Here is a 17,900-nt window from a genome sequence, read left to right on the forward strand (position 1 = left end):
TTAATTTCCAGTGTCATTATTCCATTACCATTTTTGCTGTGCAATTTTAAGTATTTTGTGACCTGACCAGCTTTGTTTTAAGACAAGTTTAATTGATCTAATGAGCTGTATGTCACTTTCATGAATCTCTTAATGACGTTCTTTGTCTCTGCTCTAGGCTAAAGAAGCAGATGTACTGACTCTGAATCAGATACTGGCTGACTCTTCCCTGACTGCCAGTAAATTCAGGCGGTGGAAGGAGAACAACACCATGCTGCTGCAAGAAATGCATATTCGCCGTCCAGCTTCGACTGAGCCTCATGAGCCCAATGGTTTAACAGCAGCAGCTCCACCTTTAACAGAGACCAGTGTTTAGACGGGCAGTATGTATTTTACAGAGTAATTAAATCATGTAGGCACAGCCAGACTAATGGATTTTTAACACAATTTTATTTATTGCTTAGGTTCAATACTTAAACATTTTATGGTATTTCTTTTTTTAATATCCACCATTTTTAAAACTGAAGGACAAAATTTTTAGTGTATTTATTGTTTCTTTATTTCTTGTCTGTAACTGCCTGTAGTGCAAGTATCCGACAGTACACTGCATTAGCCTCTGCTGGTGTATTGTTTAATATTATAGTTGATTTACAACCGTTACATTAAAGGGTCATCATTTCTTTGAACAATTTCCTTTCGCTGGATAAAAATGCATGATGTGACTTTACTAAGCAATGGTCATTTTTTTTATACTGCCGTAATCATAGTGTGTGTTATTAATCTGTTAGCAGTTCACTGCTCAAGTTTTTACTCTTTGTTGTAGACTAGCACTGCATCAATTTACTGCATTAATTCACACCATGTGAACCTTTCAAAGTATGAAACTTGACTGCATAGACCCTGCCTACTGTATTTACATTTAAGCAAAAAGGGTAACAGAGTCCTGTGACCTGTTTGTATAGATTGTTTATTTTTGTGTTTGATTGTAAATAGATGTCTTTTTAATGACTGAACCGATTTTGAACCATGTACAGTTTTACATTTTTAATTTTTTGTTACTCTTCACAAATGTCACTGATTTGATTGTCACATCTTTCAGGTTCAGTGAAAGAAGAGAATAAACATTTGTGCTCAAATTCACATGGTTTTATGATTTGGTTCTCTGTACATTTAAACTCAGTTATAATGCAAATTTGTTGATACTTATGAATATTACTGAATGCAATCAATGTTTCCAGCATCTAGAGTAAAGTCTGGGCTGAGACTGCTGCATATTTCAGAAAAAAATCTACATGTTTACACACATTTGAAAATTACCATTTTTTAATTATGCCACATAATCAATATTAGTAATAACAAAAATATTAGCTCCTCGCTCCACTTTCTAATCTTTATATTTTATCTGGATGACTGATGATGTTATGTAATTTTTCAAAGGATTGAAAGCTTGCTTGTTTTTTTTTTTGTTTGTTTTTTTAAGTACTGCCACTAGTTGGCAGACTCGAGATGAATTCTCAGATGATGTATTTTATATGCTACAAATGCTTGTTTTTCTCCTCTTTTCCTTCAAAATCAATTATTTATGTAGAGTGCTACATTGCATAGTTAGGATACGTGTGTGTCCTTTGTTCAGTGTAGTGTTAAAAGTGAAGTTTAAGTTTAGAAGGAATCTTAATTACAAAGGTGGAACCCTTCATTGTTTAAAGCGTGGAAAACTCAGGTAGGTAAAGTAATTCAGAGTTGTAAACCAAATCAATACCATCACTTTATGAAACAGACTATTAAACAAGACCAGAATCTGTAATCTAATTACCAGTATTGCTTTTACAAGATAAACAACTCAAAACAGAAATATTCCCCTCTTAGCCGATATTCTGTCTAAACAAATTTTTCGATGCTGAATTAACTCCTCCCATCTCTTCTTCAGGAATACATGGTGAGATGCAGCCACTGCAACAAGAAAGCACAAACAGTTTATGAAATGTAGGAACATCATACTGATATTTAAAAATATCTTAATACAGATATGTAAATATATACACTGGTCCAGCTACACGATTTTAACGATTTAGCCTCTGTACACCACCACAAAGGATTTGCAAAAAATGTGATAGATGAAGGACTGGCGCCCAGTGATTCCGGGTGGGCTCCGGACCCAACATAACCCTGAACTGGATAAGGGTTACAAACAATGAATGAAGATATGACTGAAGACTTTCCAGTTTCAACCAAAATACTGCAGTAACCATTTAGGAATTACAGGCATTTTTACATATTCCCTCCATTCTCAGAATAGTTACCAACTGACAAGCAGTTTTATAACCAGGTATGGCCTGTTTCCTCATCATATCCTGACAAATAAAAGGAGACAAAAAGGTGACTTGATTCCAAGTGCTAAATTTGCATTTGGGACCTGTTGTTGGTATTTTTATCCTAATTATGGTCTTCTTCACTTACACTGGCATATTTATGGATCGCAAGTTGAAAGTACAAACTAAACCTAACATGGACATATTTTAGAAGTGGCCAAAACACCAATGTGGTCATTTCCAAATAGTGATGCAAACCTCTGGTAACACTTAAGCACAGAATACCTAGATATTACACTTCGCTAGGAAAGAAAATCTGGAAAAACACACATATTACTCGAACAAGATTCACTAAACTGATGAAGCCTAGATAAATTGATGGGAGAAGACAAAATGCAGAAGGAACAGAAAGGATAATGTATGAAGCTTCCACACTTCTCTGTCAAGCATGGTGGGGCCAGTGCTAAGACACAGTCATGTATGGCTGTCACTGGAACTTTATGTTTAATTATGATGTGACTGCTGAATGATTTTCTGCAGTCTGGCTTTATAAATTTGAAGTGTGTGTGCTTGACTGGCCTGCCAGATGTCCAGATCTATCTCCTACTGAAAATTTATCAGACAGTGGGGACCACGGACTGTTGAGCAGCTCAAGCCTTGTATTCATCAAGAATGGGCAAATATTCCACTTGAAATATTGCAACAGTTTGCATCCGAACAAACAATTAAAAAGTATAATTAAAAGAATAAGTCACGTGACCAAGTGGTAAATAGCTCTGTCTCCATACGAATGTACATCAATTTGTACATTTGTTTATATTTAATAAACAGAAATAGGTTTCTGATTTAAATGTATTGCATTTTTAGAGTGTCTTGCCTTGGTTATTGTCACTGTAAAGTCTCTACAACAACCATTTCACGTAAAACCACTCTGAATGACTTTACATTTCCAACACTGAATCATGCAGAAAATTGGTAACATATACACTGTATAAAAAGCTGCAGAAAAGTACCTCTTCTTCTTTAAGGATCATCTCTGGTCCATCAGCAAGTTTTCTGAATATTTCTTGTCAAAACAGAAACAAACGTTGATGAAGTAAAAACTGGACATTACAACCACTAAATCTACAGGTCCAGTAGAAAGTTGTACTAAACCTCAATGTTTGTAGACAGCTTATAATTTGTGAATACAGCTTTTTAAAGGTGCACCTATTGTAGGCACATGCATTCAAGAGCGCAGTGATAATATCCAAAAATAAAAGGCACTGCCAGTCAGAGGATATGTTGGATGAGACGTCGTCCACAAACATTCTGTCATACAGTATATGTATTTTTAAAAAACGCGTTTGTGTTTGGAATTAAAAAATCAGTCTACTTACTGGCCATGCAGTTCATCCGGAGAGCCAGACAAATGAAGTGCTCCATGGTGATTCGTCCAGTGGAGTCCCCGTAGCGAAAAGCCATAAGTTTCAGCAAACCATCACTGACCCGCAAACCTGGATCAACACAGAGCAGTGACCTCTATCAGGTGAAATATAGGCCCTCATCTTACAAAGGACTAGATATATATTTAAAAAGAAATGTATGTGTATACGGGGCGGCACGGTGGCGCAGTCACACAGCTCCAGGGACCTGGAGGTTGTGGGTTCGATTCCCGCTCCGGGTGACTGTCTGTGAGGAGTTGGTGTGTTGTCTGTGTGGGTTTCCTCTGGGTGCTCCGGTTTCCTCCCACAGTCCAAAAACACACGTTGGTAGGTGGATTGGTGACTCAAAATTCTCTGTGTGTGTGTGTGTGTGTTGCCCTGTGAAGGACTGGTTCCCCCTCCAGGGTGTAGTTCACCTTGTGCCCAATGATTCCAGGTAGGCTCTGGACCGACCGCGATGTATGTGTATACATTTTTACACATATATGTATAATATTTTTGCATAAGGTTCACATATTGAGCACATAAGCATAACACGTGGATTATACCTATTTTTTAAACAGTAGGTAGTAAACACTTCTAGGGTCTATATATAAAGGCCTGGGGGTTCAACGGTCAACAGGTCACTGTGAGGAGTTTGGTGTATTCTGTGTAATGCTGAGTGGACTGGACATGTTCATAGTGAATGAATAAATGAATGAATGAATGAATGAAATTAACCTGTGCCTTCTACTGCATGCTTCAGTTCAATCAGAGACATAATGCCATCTCTGTTCTCGTCCATGCGGAAGAAGATTTCCTGTACAAACAAATGAAGGTTAAGGCATGTCAAAGAAACCCTCGACACAGATTTAAGGCCTGCATCCCAAACTCAAACTTACTTTGTACAGACCAACTTTACGTATCAGCAGAGACAGTTCGGCAGCATCAAGAGTTCCAGTAACTGAGAGCTTTTACATAACTGTTAAGAAGCACCTTGATCTCATGGGTTTTCTTCAGCAATAACAGAGTCTTATCCAGCTTAGGTGAGAAGACTTTGTCCTGAATGTGAATAAGCACTACATTTTACTCAGGATTTTGAATGTAATAAATGTTGAGGAGGAAAGGATACATCCATCAATGCAATTATACTACTGCAAGCTTCCAAGCTGAAGCCTCCTGTGGTTTTTTCATCACCTGGAATTACAGCAACAGATGAAACAAAAACCTGAATTACAGTTTGTTTTCTACAGTTTATGAGGAACCAAATATAATGGACAAAACTGGACTAACCTCCCACAAACATCTCATTTAGAATTCTCTGAAGCTGCTCCGCACTGATGTCTCTGTACTAAACCAGATACACACTAAGTTTTAGATACTGGCTCCAAAGTCAAAGTTTAATATGAATCACTATCTAAAAAACCTAAGATTATTCAGGTCAATTATGAATTCCATTGAAAATCTTTGTTACAAAATAACAAAGAACATTTACCTGGTCTGAAACTTGCCGGTTGAATGGAATCCTCTGGCTGCTGTCACTAATGTTCATCTGCATTGAAACACAGAACATTTAGTTTGATCTGGTAATTTTCTAAATGACACTGCAAAAGTCTGAGTTATCTGTAGAAAAGATCTATTAGGCACTGTGATGTGATGTGTGTAGATCTCTCCTTTTCTTGAAGACGCCTTGTGTTAACAGTTCCTGTTGTGTTCCAGTGTCTCGTTTATACATTCAGCCCTATACATTAAAGTTAATAACATGGTGATGGAATTGTTAAATTCCATCTTGGATTCTTTGTATTAATTCTAATGTTATATAGGGTTTTACTGTATTGTAATGAGAGGAGAGATAAACTATTATTGTCAAGTGACTATTAGTGTAGAAATACCTTACTGAAGTCCGTGCTGAAGTTTGATGTCTCACTGAAAGATAAGAAAAAAAGATTTATTTTAGGAGATCATTTCATCTGTGCATGTAAGAGTGTCTGTTACATACAACAAAACAGAATAAATGCTTTAAATGATCAAAATCAAGGTTTTTTAGGTAATCAAAAATTGTTCTTTTATCTTACCACTCAAAAATAATCTTCATCTTTATAAGTGTATTGTTCCGCTAAAGCAAATTTAGATTATGTTTTTTCCTGAATAATGTCTGTAGCAGTAGTAGTACAAGTACAAGCAGTAGCAATAACATTAGTAGTAGTTTGTTGTTGTTGTTGTTGTATTTGTAGCAGTGGCAATGGTGGTGGAAGTAGTTGTACAAAATATTTTTTGTTTAACATGAGTCTTAAACAGTTCTCTCTGAAAACCCTTTCAACAGTAAACATTAATGTTCAATGAGTTCAGCTCTTTCAGACCATAGTCATCATTCATTTCATTATCTGTAACCGCTTATCCAGTTCAGGGTTGCGGTGGGTCCAGAGCCTACCTGGAATCATTGGGCGCAAGGCAGGAATACACCCTGGAGGGGGCGCCAGTCCTTCACAGGGCAACACACACACACACACACACACACACACACACACACACACACACACACACACACACACACACACACACACACACACATCGTCGCCAATCCACCTACCAACGTGTGTTTTTGGATTGTGGGAGGAAACCGGAGCACCCAGAGGAAACCCACACAGACACAGGGAGAACACCCCAACTCCTCACAGACAGTCACCTGGAGCGGGAATCGAACCCACAACCTCCAGGCCCCTGGAGCTATGTGACTGCGACACTACCTGCTGCACCACAGTGCCGCCCCAGACCATAGTAACAAAAGGTAATTGGAAAGTGCTAAACTTTCAGGTAAAATATTTTGCATTGCTCATACACAGCATGAGTCTCCATCTTTGAGAGGATTCCCAGAACGAAGGAGGCTGATTCGTTGGGTTGGAAAGTGTAGGGCACAATGAGGTAATCTCCTGCTTCCAGTGTGAAACAGTCCATCATTTCACGTGAATCATACATCTCCTTGGTGTAGGCCACAGGGGGATTGGTGTCAAAGAAGGAGGCTGGGAACTTCCCTCTACCTGCTTTGATCTACATTAATAAAGAGCAATGGTCTGAGGTTTACTTACAGGATCAGTAGCTGTTAAAATAGGCTGAATATATGATATAATCATCCAGCAAAATCACTGAGCTGCACTGACCTCTGATGGCACCTGAAAGATTAACACAAGAGTTATTACAACCATCTACGGAGTAGACGCCATATTAACGTTTGGAATTATATCTAATGGAAAGTTAACATAACTGACCTTAAAAATGCTGAAGCCAATATTAAGTTTTCTGATGAGGCGTCTATTCCTCTTATCTGGTTTTTGCATGAGAGACACAAGTATGTTTGGACCTTCCGTGTCATCACAGGCTTTGTACATCTTAGCAATCTTCACTCGAAACTGAGGGTTTGTCCAGAAAGTGTCTGAAACAAGTTGTAAAGCATTATCATCTAAGACTCTTTTTCTCATTACTGCAATACAAATAAAACATTATTGTCCCTAAACAATAGGATCATTATAAGAATTGAGTGGTAACTTATTATATTAAATCTTCATTTTACTCAGTTAATTTTAGCCATTTATATTAAGTCACTAATAGATATCAGTTTTCAGTTGTGTTTTGTTGATGTGCTACTTTGAGGTTACTTTGACTGTGGAGCACCAGGTCCAGTGCAAAATGATTTGGGGTGTATGCTGTAAAATCTCACAGTAGGAGTAAAGGTAATTAATCATCTTAATCAAAAGACAAAACAAGACATGCAACAAATTCCAAAAGACTGCGGAAAACATAGGTTACAACCAAAGTTACAGGACTCCACATGAACGAACGGAATCCAACTATGAACTGATGTGCTGACAGATGGATGGACTGGCTGACACACACACACACACACATGAAGTGTGTGTGTTTTTTGTGTGTATGTGTGTGTGGGGCACAAAAAAAATGCACACACACAAGACCATACACATGAATGCTGATACAAAGGGAGTATATATGCACCAGAGCACAGACAATGAACACCTGGGACACATAATGAGAGGGCAGGACCACAAAGGAGGCACAGGTGGGAACGCATAACTTGCACAAAGTTGTAGACAAGAGACGAGACAAGAACAAAACAAAACAGAGACAATGAGGAAACACAGACCAGGAATTCTACTAAAGATGGTTATAGTATGACATTTTATCACTCTGTACCAAGCACAATCCAATATAATTGGTATAAATTAGTCCTGGGCGATATGAGCACAAATCAATATCACGATTAGTTGTACATTTTACCACAATTACGATTAATGAATGATTATTTAGTTTTTGTATTTTTGACCCTCATAGTTCAGTGACGAGGCTTTTACTGTAAATATCTGTTTATATGTTATATGTTTATATGCACTGTTTATATCTGGTGTGTTTTTTTTCCTCAGCATTTCCATTTGACTTCTTTTTGTTCAGTGTTGTCTCAATTACAGTTAAAACACAGCACGTCCAAACCACAGACTCTTTATTTTTCTTTGGTTCTAGCTGCTTAATTCTCTTGGCTGGCCTCTGCGTTTAGGTTGTTTCCATGTGGCAGATAGGGGCAGAATCACGTGACTACAGCTTGGTAACATGGTTTTAAAAAGGGACAGTACATGAACTCACAGTGGGGACATAACAGAATAAAAAGATATAGATAAGAATATATTGCTGATTTCGATTAATTTTTGATTAATTGCCGACCCCTAGTATAAAATTATGCCTCAAACAAACAACTTCAGAACAACAACTGAACAGTAACTTCTACAAATGCAGGGTTAGTATTAGTACATATAGCATCTATTAGCAAAGTTGATTAATTTTTTATGACACATTTCTGAAGCATTCCTGGTCTAAAATAAAATGATACTCCTCAAGAGTCAGTGATGTGACCAATCACAATGCAGGACATCAACCAAAAAGAGTTAAATATAGAAAAATCATTAGGAACTATTGTAAATGGCTAAAATGAAGTTGAGTAAAAAGTAAAATGCCTTTTCTCATTAACAACCTTGGGATAACCTTAATGTATTGCCATTTAAAACCACATACATTAATGAACTAGAGTAAGTAAATGTAACTAAAAATTGAATTTAGCTTTCTTGTGTATCATCTTCCATAGCACGGATTGATGCGCCTTTCCTCAGACACTATATGTAAGCTAGTACACACAACTCAATCCACCAATCAACTGATTTATTTACCCTAAACATTAAATGTTGTGGTCTTTAAATGATATTAATGTTTAAAGGAAAACAATATTCCAGACTCCTCAAGAACCCTCCACTCACATGGGGCCCTGATAACTCAGTCTCACTTTTCACCCCACTACAATGCCCCTGTCTGTAATACAAAGCATCTGAACAACAGAGCGTCTACCTTTACACTGCATGCGGCCACCAGCTGAGGATCCAGCAAGCCACTGGCTTTCATGCAATGTAGTAGTCCAATGGCATTTAGAGGAACTGTCCAAGAAATCAGGGCAAAGACTGCAGATGTCCAGCACATCAAAAGATTTGCAGAAATCCTCAACTGACATCCTGAATGCAAAATCAATCAAGACCTATATACGGTCACTGTTATATTACAATTCCCAGAAAGGACTAAAGACAAAACATTAGAGTGATAGGTGAACTTGAACCATACATGATAATACATGCCTTAATATTTTAATTAATTCACACCAGGCGTGCCCTAATCAGCTGTTCATTTAGAGTTAATCTTCATGTGTCATAACATAACAATGATTTTGAAAAGTAGCTGAAAATATATTTTGAGTACATGCTTTACTCCTACCAGAATTCGCCATCTTCAACAGCCTTCAAGTAGGATTTACGCTCTTCTAAACTTACTGTATTCCACAGGGGAGAGCTGGAAGGATTAAAAAAAGGCATCAGACTGACTTAAAAGAAAAGAATAATAACATGGTGGCAATGTGCCTGCTGAGTCATGCCATCTTGCAAAACTCTAGTTCAGTCTTGGTCTTGCTCTGGATCTACAAGTCAAATAATTCACTGGAAAGAATTGGAGTGGTCACACTACAGGAATGGGCCTGCCTTAAGAAAAGACAAACAAGTCTAGGAATTAGCTTTAATCTAAATACATGCATAGTGTGATGGTCAGAAAAAATACTATCTTCACAAGATACACATACAAAAACCAACCAAACCAACCAGGCACGCCACAAATCTATGTTTTTTCTATAACTTGTAATGACTGTAATCCATATAAAATGAAGGATTTTGTGGTGCCTGAATTAACCAGTCTATTCTTCATAGAACGGTTCATATCTCTAAAACCTCCAGGACACTAAGTGTCACTATAATGTATCATAAGGTGAAGAAGAATCTTGGAGAAAATGACTGCTTGTTCCTTTAAAGAGATTTAAGGAAGTTTAAATTAAAAGTAACAAACTGTCACTAAAATTATAACCTCCAAATTAATATTAATTTACATATAGGTCATCTGGGAGAGTAATTTAAATTCTAATCATGTTCAAGGTGAAGCCAAATATATTTATTATTATTATACATTAATTTTACCCTGGGACCCTTAGTGGTGAACATATACACAAGCAGGAATTCAACCCATGGTTTTATGTGAAGAAGAAATGTATTCCCACTCTGCTACATCAACCACCAAGGTATTATTTCTGTGCATTTCGTTAGACCATACTAAATTTTGTACCATATTCCCCTACAGTTTTCTAAATTGAATCAATTTTATACAGTCTGTATTAACTCTTATATTTCATTTACTATTTAAAGAAAAGTATAAGCCAAAATATGCAAATAAGGCTAGGTTCCTTCTGGAAAAGTAAATACAGTGAAACCTATTGTACACTCTGTGGGACACTTGTGCAAATATTTTCAAAGTACACACTTTGATCCCTTAATAAAATAATAAAATAAATGCACCTGTAGGGTTTCTCTGACAGTGTGCTATGATATATATATGAGCTGGTTTGAGATTTACCTTTGGTTTTTGTAGACAACAATTTTTTAAACAAACTGTGACATCTATAAATATAACATTTGTGCTGCTTAAGACTCATGTATATTTTTGACTAAATTAACATATTTATTTGGAAAAATGTTGGTTATTTCAGTGCCTTTTCAGCTTTATTTATCTAGATTTCATACCTACAGCAGAAAAGCCCCAACAAAGTTCAAATGCTGTATGCACCAAGTTTCTGATACTCAGAAATGAACTAATCTTTTGATCTGATACTGTACTACTGAAATCATTATTGTACTGAGAGCTTTAAAAGAGTAGGACCTCTTACTTGTCACTCCAGTCTCCCTTCCACTCTGTACCTCCCCAGGGGTTGAAGAGCCTTACCAGCTCAACCTGCCTCATTTGGCTCAATACCTAATATACATATCCAGACAATTCTCTATTAAAGACATGAACAACATCCAAAACCACATTAGATACTATTATAAATTATTATACCAAAATCTCCTGTATTACACCATATTGTATTTTATCATTACAATACAGCATGACACTAAACTCTATTTTAAACAAGTCTATACTTTATTTCACTAAACTGTAATGTATTGCTATTACACTGTACATTATGCCGCATTGTATTACAGTTTATTGTACTGTAGTGCAATATTCTGCACTGCATTCAAGCTGATAAAGACATCATGTATTTTACTGTCTTTTACTATGTTGCTTACTTTGCTGTATAAACCTAATAAAAGGTTCTGATCACCATGAATCTTAATTATAATGAATTATGATTGCTGTGATGGCAGTATTACTATTATTTAAAGAGAACTTGTATTAGACAGTTATGTTTTAGTTTAAGGCACTTATCAATCAGAGAAATGTTTTTGTCTTGACAGTGGAATAAGACTATATAATAAGTTTTGTGTTTATGTTTTTTGATCTCACTTAAAATCTGTTTCCTCAGAGTAAAGTTTTAAACATTCGATTAATAGGATTCGCTTGCTTAGTTGCACTCCTATGAGTTCAAAACAGCATGAAGAGTATATTCAAAACTTTAGATCTAACATTTTTAGGAAGCCACATTAGTAGCTATGCTGTGTTTGCTAGCTAACGCACTAAATAGCTAAAGGAATACCAATCACAAATACATGACAAAACCACACCCCTCCTCCCTAAACAGAGGTTTGCTTAGGAAAGATTCAATTTATTGCAGTGAAACCCACCGACGTGACCCCTGTCAAAGTATAGGCATGACCCTCCACAAGACCATTCTCCAGCTTTCTGTTAAGATCTGCCTGAAAATGAATCATTAAAATGGTATGAACTTATAAAGTCTTTTGGGTTGATACATTGTTTCATGTCAGTAGGCATTTTTATGAATACAGCATAAACATTACAGTATTGCATTACTCACTGTAAAGCACACATTTACACTAACAATAAATACAGTTACAACATGTTTTTACCAGCTGATATTGCATTTAAAAACTATTGTTAGTGTGTTTACCTGTCCAGGAGTACCACAACCCATCAAAGAGTTGGCTTTGGCTGCTCTGTGGATCAGACCCCAAAGGCCATGTGGATATATACTTGGTTTGATTCTCATATGAACACCACCAGTGAAGTCCAGCAGGGCTTCCGACACATTGCCACTGTTCATGTCTTCATAGGAGCCACAAACTCTGTATAAAATGTGCAAATATTTAAATACTTCTGCCATATGATCAGACATCTGAAGAAACCTGCCTTGTCTGAATCTCAAGGAATTATGGGTGCCACCAGATCTACCTATGCCAACTGGGCAAATTATGCACTCTATTTATACACTGATCAGCCATAACATTATGACCATTACCTTGTTTCTACACTCACATTACATTCTCTCATCTCATCTCTCACCCTCTCATCACGAGCACTTAATAGTTCTACAGTTACACACTGTATCAGTCAATTGCTCTGCATAATTTCATTGCTTTTTTGACCCTGTTTTTATCCCTCACGTGGGTAATCCTTGATGCTCAATTAACATTTTAAGCTCTGCATCCATTCATTATTCTATTAGACAAACTCAACTTTTTGCTTCACCTATTTCCCAAACTTTGGAATGCTGTGTGAAACGTAAACCATAAGAGAATGCAATGATGTGCAGATCATTTTAAACACTATATTTAATTATTATCAGTACAAAGAAAACATTTAAAAAGAGAAATGTTAATGTTTTCTGAAAAATATTTGCTAATTCTGAATTTGATGCCAGCAACATGTTTCAAGAAAGATGAGAAGGTTAACACAAGACTGGTAACGTATGTAATGTAACAAAAACTAATTAGGTTGATTGGCAACATGTCAGTGACATGACAGGCTTTAAAAAAGAGTATCTTAGACAGGCTGAGCCTTGGGCAGGGGCCAAGACAGCTGGCAAATCATCCAACAATTCAAGAATAATTTTCTCGACATAAAGTAGTATTTAACTATTTAATTGCTAGGATTTCTTCATTTCCAGTACAAAATATAATTTAAAAAAATTCAGAGAATCCAGAGCAATCTCTATATGCAAGATACAAGGCCCAAATCTAAAATTGGCTCGCTGTGGCCTTTGGGCCCTCAGGTGGCACCTCATTAAAAACAGAAATATTTCTCTCATTCTGTTTTAATAAGTGCTCCTGTGTGTCAGTTCAGTGAAGAGAACAGAGAGTGATGGCAGAAACTAAGAACTGGTCATAATACTTTGGCTGATCTGTGTAAGTGGCACATGATTTGGCATTTCCCCGGTTTTTCTACCTGATAGCTTCAGTTCAGTTTGCAAAACTGTATCAAAACAAATGTCACACACGATATCATAGCCAATCCTGGCAAAACATGTTTAAACTGAAATATGCTTTAAATTGGATTCACCATCACTAAAGACATTGTTTGGACTACATAACCATCTACATAAGAACTAGAACTTTAAGAGCTTTCTGCATTCGTGTCAGCACAGGTGAAATACATTAAGTTAATCCTTTAAGTGGCCACTACGGCCATACATGTGCATGTATGCATTCTCAGCATATTTAGATTCATGTTACAGCAATATCAGATTGAGACTTACTTGGCATATGCTTTCTCCAACAAAGCAGGCCAAAACTCAATGGGTCCTCTTGGACTCTGAGGAGTTGTTGGACTTTGAGCATGCACAAAAATTAGTTGACCATTGATGGTGGGCAGTTTGTCATCAATCACAACATCAACCCATTTTCCAAACCTCCAGAACTGTAAAACAGGAAGAAATTATAGTCTAACAAAATTGAAAAAGCACAACAAATATGGTTATTGAGAAATTTAAGGCTGCAATGATTTTACTGCTAGAGCATTGCCTTTATCGATAGCCAATTTTTTCCAAAAAACTGAACATCAGAATCTGAAAATTATAAAGCGAATTCCTACACAACAAACAAATAGTACTTTTAAATTATAGTCTGTTTATCCAGGTTTAATGAAACATTAACTTAAAGGAGCAATTTGTAATATATTGCGTTTACTCAGTGATAAATATAGGGTGTGTTATCAAAGATTAATGAAGCACTGGCATCCCTGTGAGCAGTGCTGAAACTAATATATTCTCTTTGAGAAGTGCCCATTCCAGAGTGGAGCTTCATTTGAGTTTCGGTCTGAGATTCTACTCTCTTTCTAATCACATACAGACCAAACCCACCAGGTTATCAGTAGACACAAAAGTGGACTCAAACATAGTCATTAAATTACCAAGCGAACAGAGGTAATGTTACGTGTTATGAGACTTAAAAAGCCCCAGTGCACTTCTACAAATCCCCATGACCAGAGACTGAGTAAAATGAGAGAATATATACTGGCTTTGTGTTTGAAAAATGGAGGCAGCTTGGAAAGAGTAAAACTACAAGACAGATCCAGAGTTGGCTAATTTTCTCCTGAACAGGTAACAGTAAATCATGGCAATGGCATCTAGAGTTTTTAGACAAAGGAGAGCCCTCCAAACTTTAAAAAAGTCATGAACTGAGATATTGTTCTATTCTCACTCCATAGGTCTCCATAGGTGAGTGATATTGACTTATTTTCAATGTTTATGATTAATTAAGGTGGAGTGTCTCTAAATTTGGGAGATGGCAAATTGCATTACAGAATGTGATACAAATCTAAACAATCTGAGTTACAAATGAGTTTCTTTGGTAATTCAAACCGTGAATAAAAACTTACAGACAAGTTAAACTTCAGCCACAAACACACATTTCCATCTTAAAAGATATGGAGATTCTGAATATAGACAAACCAGAGAACAACGTTTCCCCACAATCATAGATGTCCCCTCTAAGTAGGCAGATGTTTATAATGCTATGATGTACAATTGGTTTGTTTAAATTTAAATTTAAACAACTGTAAGTAAGAAGCTAGCAAATAATGCCAATAAGACTCATAAACTGACCCATTTAAAGTGGAACTAAATATTCAATATGAAATTTGTGGCTATAAAGCAAAGATTTGCCTCCCAAAATGACATTTATTTTGGAATGGAAAATCAGTAGGTAAGCTGCACATTAATTTTTTTGCTTTTCTCTAGCTTAGGTAGCTATTTTAGTGAAATTATGTACACTCTTCTGTGTAAATATGATGATTATGTCACATTCTTTTTATCTATTACTCTCCAAACTTCTTAAACTCGTCTCTTGCTTGTTCAGTTTTTGTGAAACTCAGATTACAATTACAGATTGCTCCTTTAATTTAAGCATACTAAATGTGCACATTATGCTCTGTATGCTATATGTTAATAAGGATGGTGCTCTAAGCTGCGATACTTGCCTTGAAGTGAAATATTCCAGCATAATCTTTCTGAAAAGATTGTCCACCGGGAAAGACATTGTTCATGATGGGTATCTGAAATGTCAGTGCACCAAGTGCTGCTAGAAACCAGCAGTTTCCTAAAAACCCAAAGCATATATACTGTACATAATTCACATTTTTCTGATCATTCATTCATTCTACCTGGAATCAATGGGCGCACGGCAGCAACAGACCCTGGAGGGGGCGCCAGTCCTTCATAGGGCAACACACACATTCACACTTTTGAGTCACCAATCCATTTACCAACGTGTGTTTTTTGAACCGTGGGAGGAAACCCATGCAGACGCAAGGTAGAACACACCAAACACCTCACAGACAGTCACCTGGAGCGGGACTTGAACCCACGACCTCCAGGTCCCTGGAGCTGTGTGACTGTGACACTAACCTGCTGCACCACCGTGCCGCCCATTTTTCTGAACATGAAAATGCAAAAGGTAAAGCTGAAATGGCATGTGCCTGACCAGTGCATTGTCTGAACTTACCAACGTCTCCCTGGGCAAAGTCAAATCTGGACACTCCTTCAACCACCAGTTGAGGATTTTGAACCAATTTCTGAAATAAAAACAGCACTGGCTTAAATAACTTATAATGGTGTTATTTATACAGTAAATTAAACACTTAGTAGGTTTAAACCTTTTAGACATTTGAAAGGATAAAGCTACTGTACATCAGTATATGAAGATTCAGATATACTATGCTTTCCACTTCAGTGGTATAACATTGTATTATCTTTTAGAACTTAAAATGCTTAAAAAACATTCACTGCAATTATGTTATTATTAAAACAGATCTATTTTAAGATACACTCTGTCCTTCTGCTCATATAGACCTACCGTTGGCCTTATCCACTGCACTGCAGCCATTTTCTCAGGAGACAGTAATTTTTCACCAATAGACCTGTTTTCTGGAGGGAACATGTCATCAATATATCTCCAGCCTCTAACCAAATAATACTGGTGCAAGAGCTCATAGTCTTGATCCTGGAACTTCTCCGGGTTGTTAAGAGTTCCCACGCCATCACTTTCCTTACGGCCCTTTATAATGTTCATGCACACACCAGGGGGAGGCATTTCTGGATCAAAATGTTCTGTTTGAAGAGATAAAAATAGGATACAGAGATACATCCATTTAACCAAAATCAATTTTTAATGTTTGGGTGATTTTTCTTGTTAGGGATAAAATGACAAAAAAAAGTATATATTCTTAACATAGAAAGTCAGAGAAAGTATGCACAAACATTGCCAAAATATACCACATTACGTGTATTCTCTGCTGAGGGTGTGTTTGTGTACTAACAGCTCAAAATGTAATTTGACCAGAGGTGTTCAAAGGTTTGCATGTGGCGACAGGCAAAATATTACAACACTACATTTTTACAGGATTGTTTCTAATGCATTTAAGCATTTTTAAACAAGGTCCCAGATGTTCTCAAAATGTTTTAGGCATCTCTATAGATCTTAATTCTGTCCGTGTTGATCCAAAACTGCTTCCTTAGAGAACCTTTCAGGATCATATTTTGTAAGTGAGACTTAGAAATGTGGATAACCATTTATAAAGATTCCAACATATACTCATACTTCCATAATATGAAAGTTATAGGCAAACTAAAAATCATACATACAGGACATAAACCTTTTATTTTCAAGAGTACCGTGCAGAAACTGTTATTGAAACAGCAGTAACGTTTTATGCAAATATCTATTTGAACATGCACAGTGGTACCTTTTAATCAGAGATCTATTCATGTACATATATTAGTGCGAGTCTATGGCTTATTCTAATCTGCCTCTAAAATATGTTGACAATAGATAGTTTAATGTCACACATTCAGCAGCAGTAACTTTAAGAATTGGTAGCACAGAAAAAAATATAGAATTTTACCTTGTAGAATGTGAAGGACTGGCAGCAACGAGAGCTCAGTGTAAGAGTGAAAGTCTCAGTCTCAACCTGTTGTTACAGCCTTTTCTTTTACTGCCTCGGGTAATTCAGCATTTGAATGACAAAAACATCTCGGGCCGAAGAGGCTCCACCCATCTCCAAGTTCACTGGAAGTGTTAGTCCAAACTCCAGAAGTTCACATGATGCACTATTAAATTGTGATTATGGCTAGATACACAATATATCCATAGATAGGACATTTATATCGCCCCATCAATAAAGTCATATCCACAAAATGACATGCTTGGACTTGCCAGCACATTCTATCAATTTGGTTAAGTGCTATTTCATTTTTACCTGCAGCTATGCACCTTATGGGAAACTGACTACAGCATTTACTAATAGAGCACGCCTATAACAGGTCTGCACAGCAACATGGTGTTATCCAAAGACTTTCTGATTGTGCACAATAATACTTTTTGGGGGGTAGGTA

The 17,900-nt window shown here is 36.7% G+C and overlaps 2 protein-coding genes across 2 annotated transcripts in view; one reads left to right on the forward strand and one right to left on the reverse strand.

The window, feature by feature from the left end:
- The window catches only part of LOC136695841 (connector enhancer of kinase suppressor of ras 3-like), a 58,019-nt gene extending 56,126 nt beyond the window's left edge, over positions 1–1,893 (forward strand). The window contains exon 25 of the mRNA XM_066670027.1: positions 158–1,893. Within this exon, the coding sequence (XP_066526124.1) occupies positions 158–355 (198 nt within the window). The 3' untranslated portion in view covers positions 356–1,893. The remainder of the gene's footprint in view (positions 1–157) is intronic.
- LOC136695857 (calpain-1 catalytic subunit-like) lies at positions 1,796–17,518 on the reverse strand. Its single transcript, XM_066670028.1, has 22 exons — positions 17,411–17,518; positions 16,363–16,616; positions 16,012–16,081; positions 15,488–15,606; positions 13,767–13,927; positions 12,183–12,357; positions 11,899–11,970; positions 11,001–11,086; positions 9,512–9,586; positions 9,095–9,255; positions 6,958–7,121; positions 6,850–6,861; positions 6,531–6,739; positions 5,584–5,617; positions 5,187–5,243; positions 4,985–5,042; positions 4,824–4,888; positions 4,594–4,662; positions 4,433–4,511; positions 3,668–3,784; positions 3,302–3,354; positions 1,796–1,929 (listed from the first exon to the last, which is right to left on the reverse strand). Exons 2-22 carry the CDS (start codon positions 16,597–16,599, stop codon positions 1,903–1,905), a joined length of 2,100 nt encoding a protein of 699 aa, XP_066526125.1. The 5' UTR covers positions 16,600–16,616; positions 17,411–17,518; the 3' UTR covers positions 1,796–1,902.
- Between the last annotated feature and the right edge of the window lie 382 nt (positions 17,519–17,900).

Source organism: Hoplias malabaricus, chromosome 1, assembly GCF_029633855.1.
Source record: "Hoplias malabaricus isolate fHopMal1 chromosome 1, fHopMal1.hap1, whole genome shotgun sequence".
NCBI classification, from domain to species: Eukaryota; Metazoa; Chordata; class Actinopteri; order Characiformes; family Erythrinidae; genus Hoplias; species Hoplias malabaricus.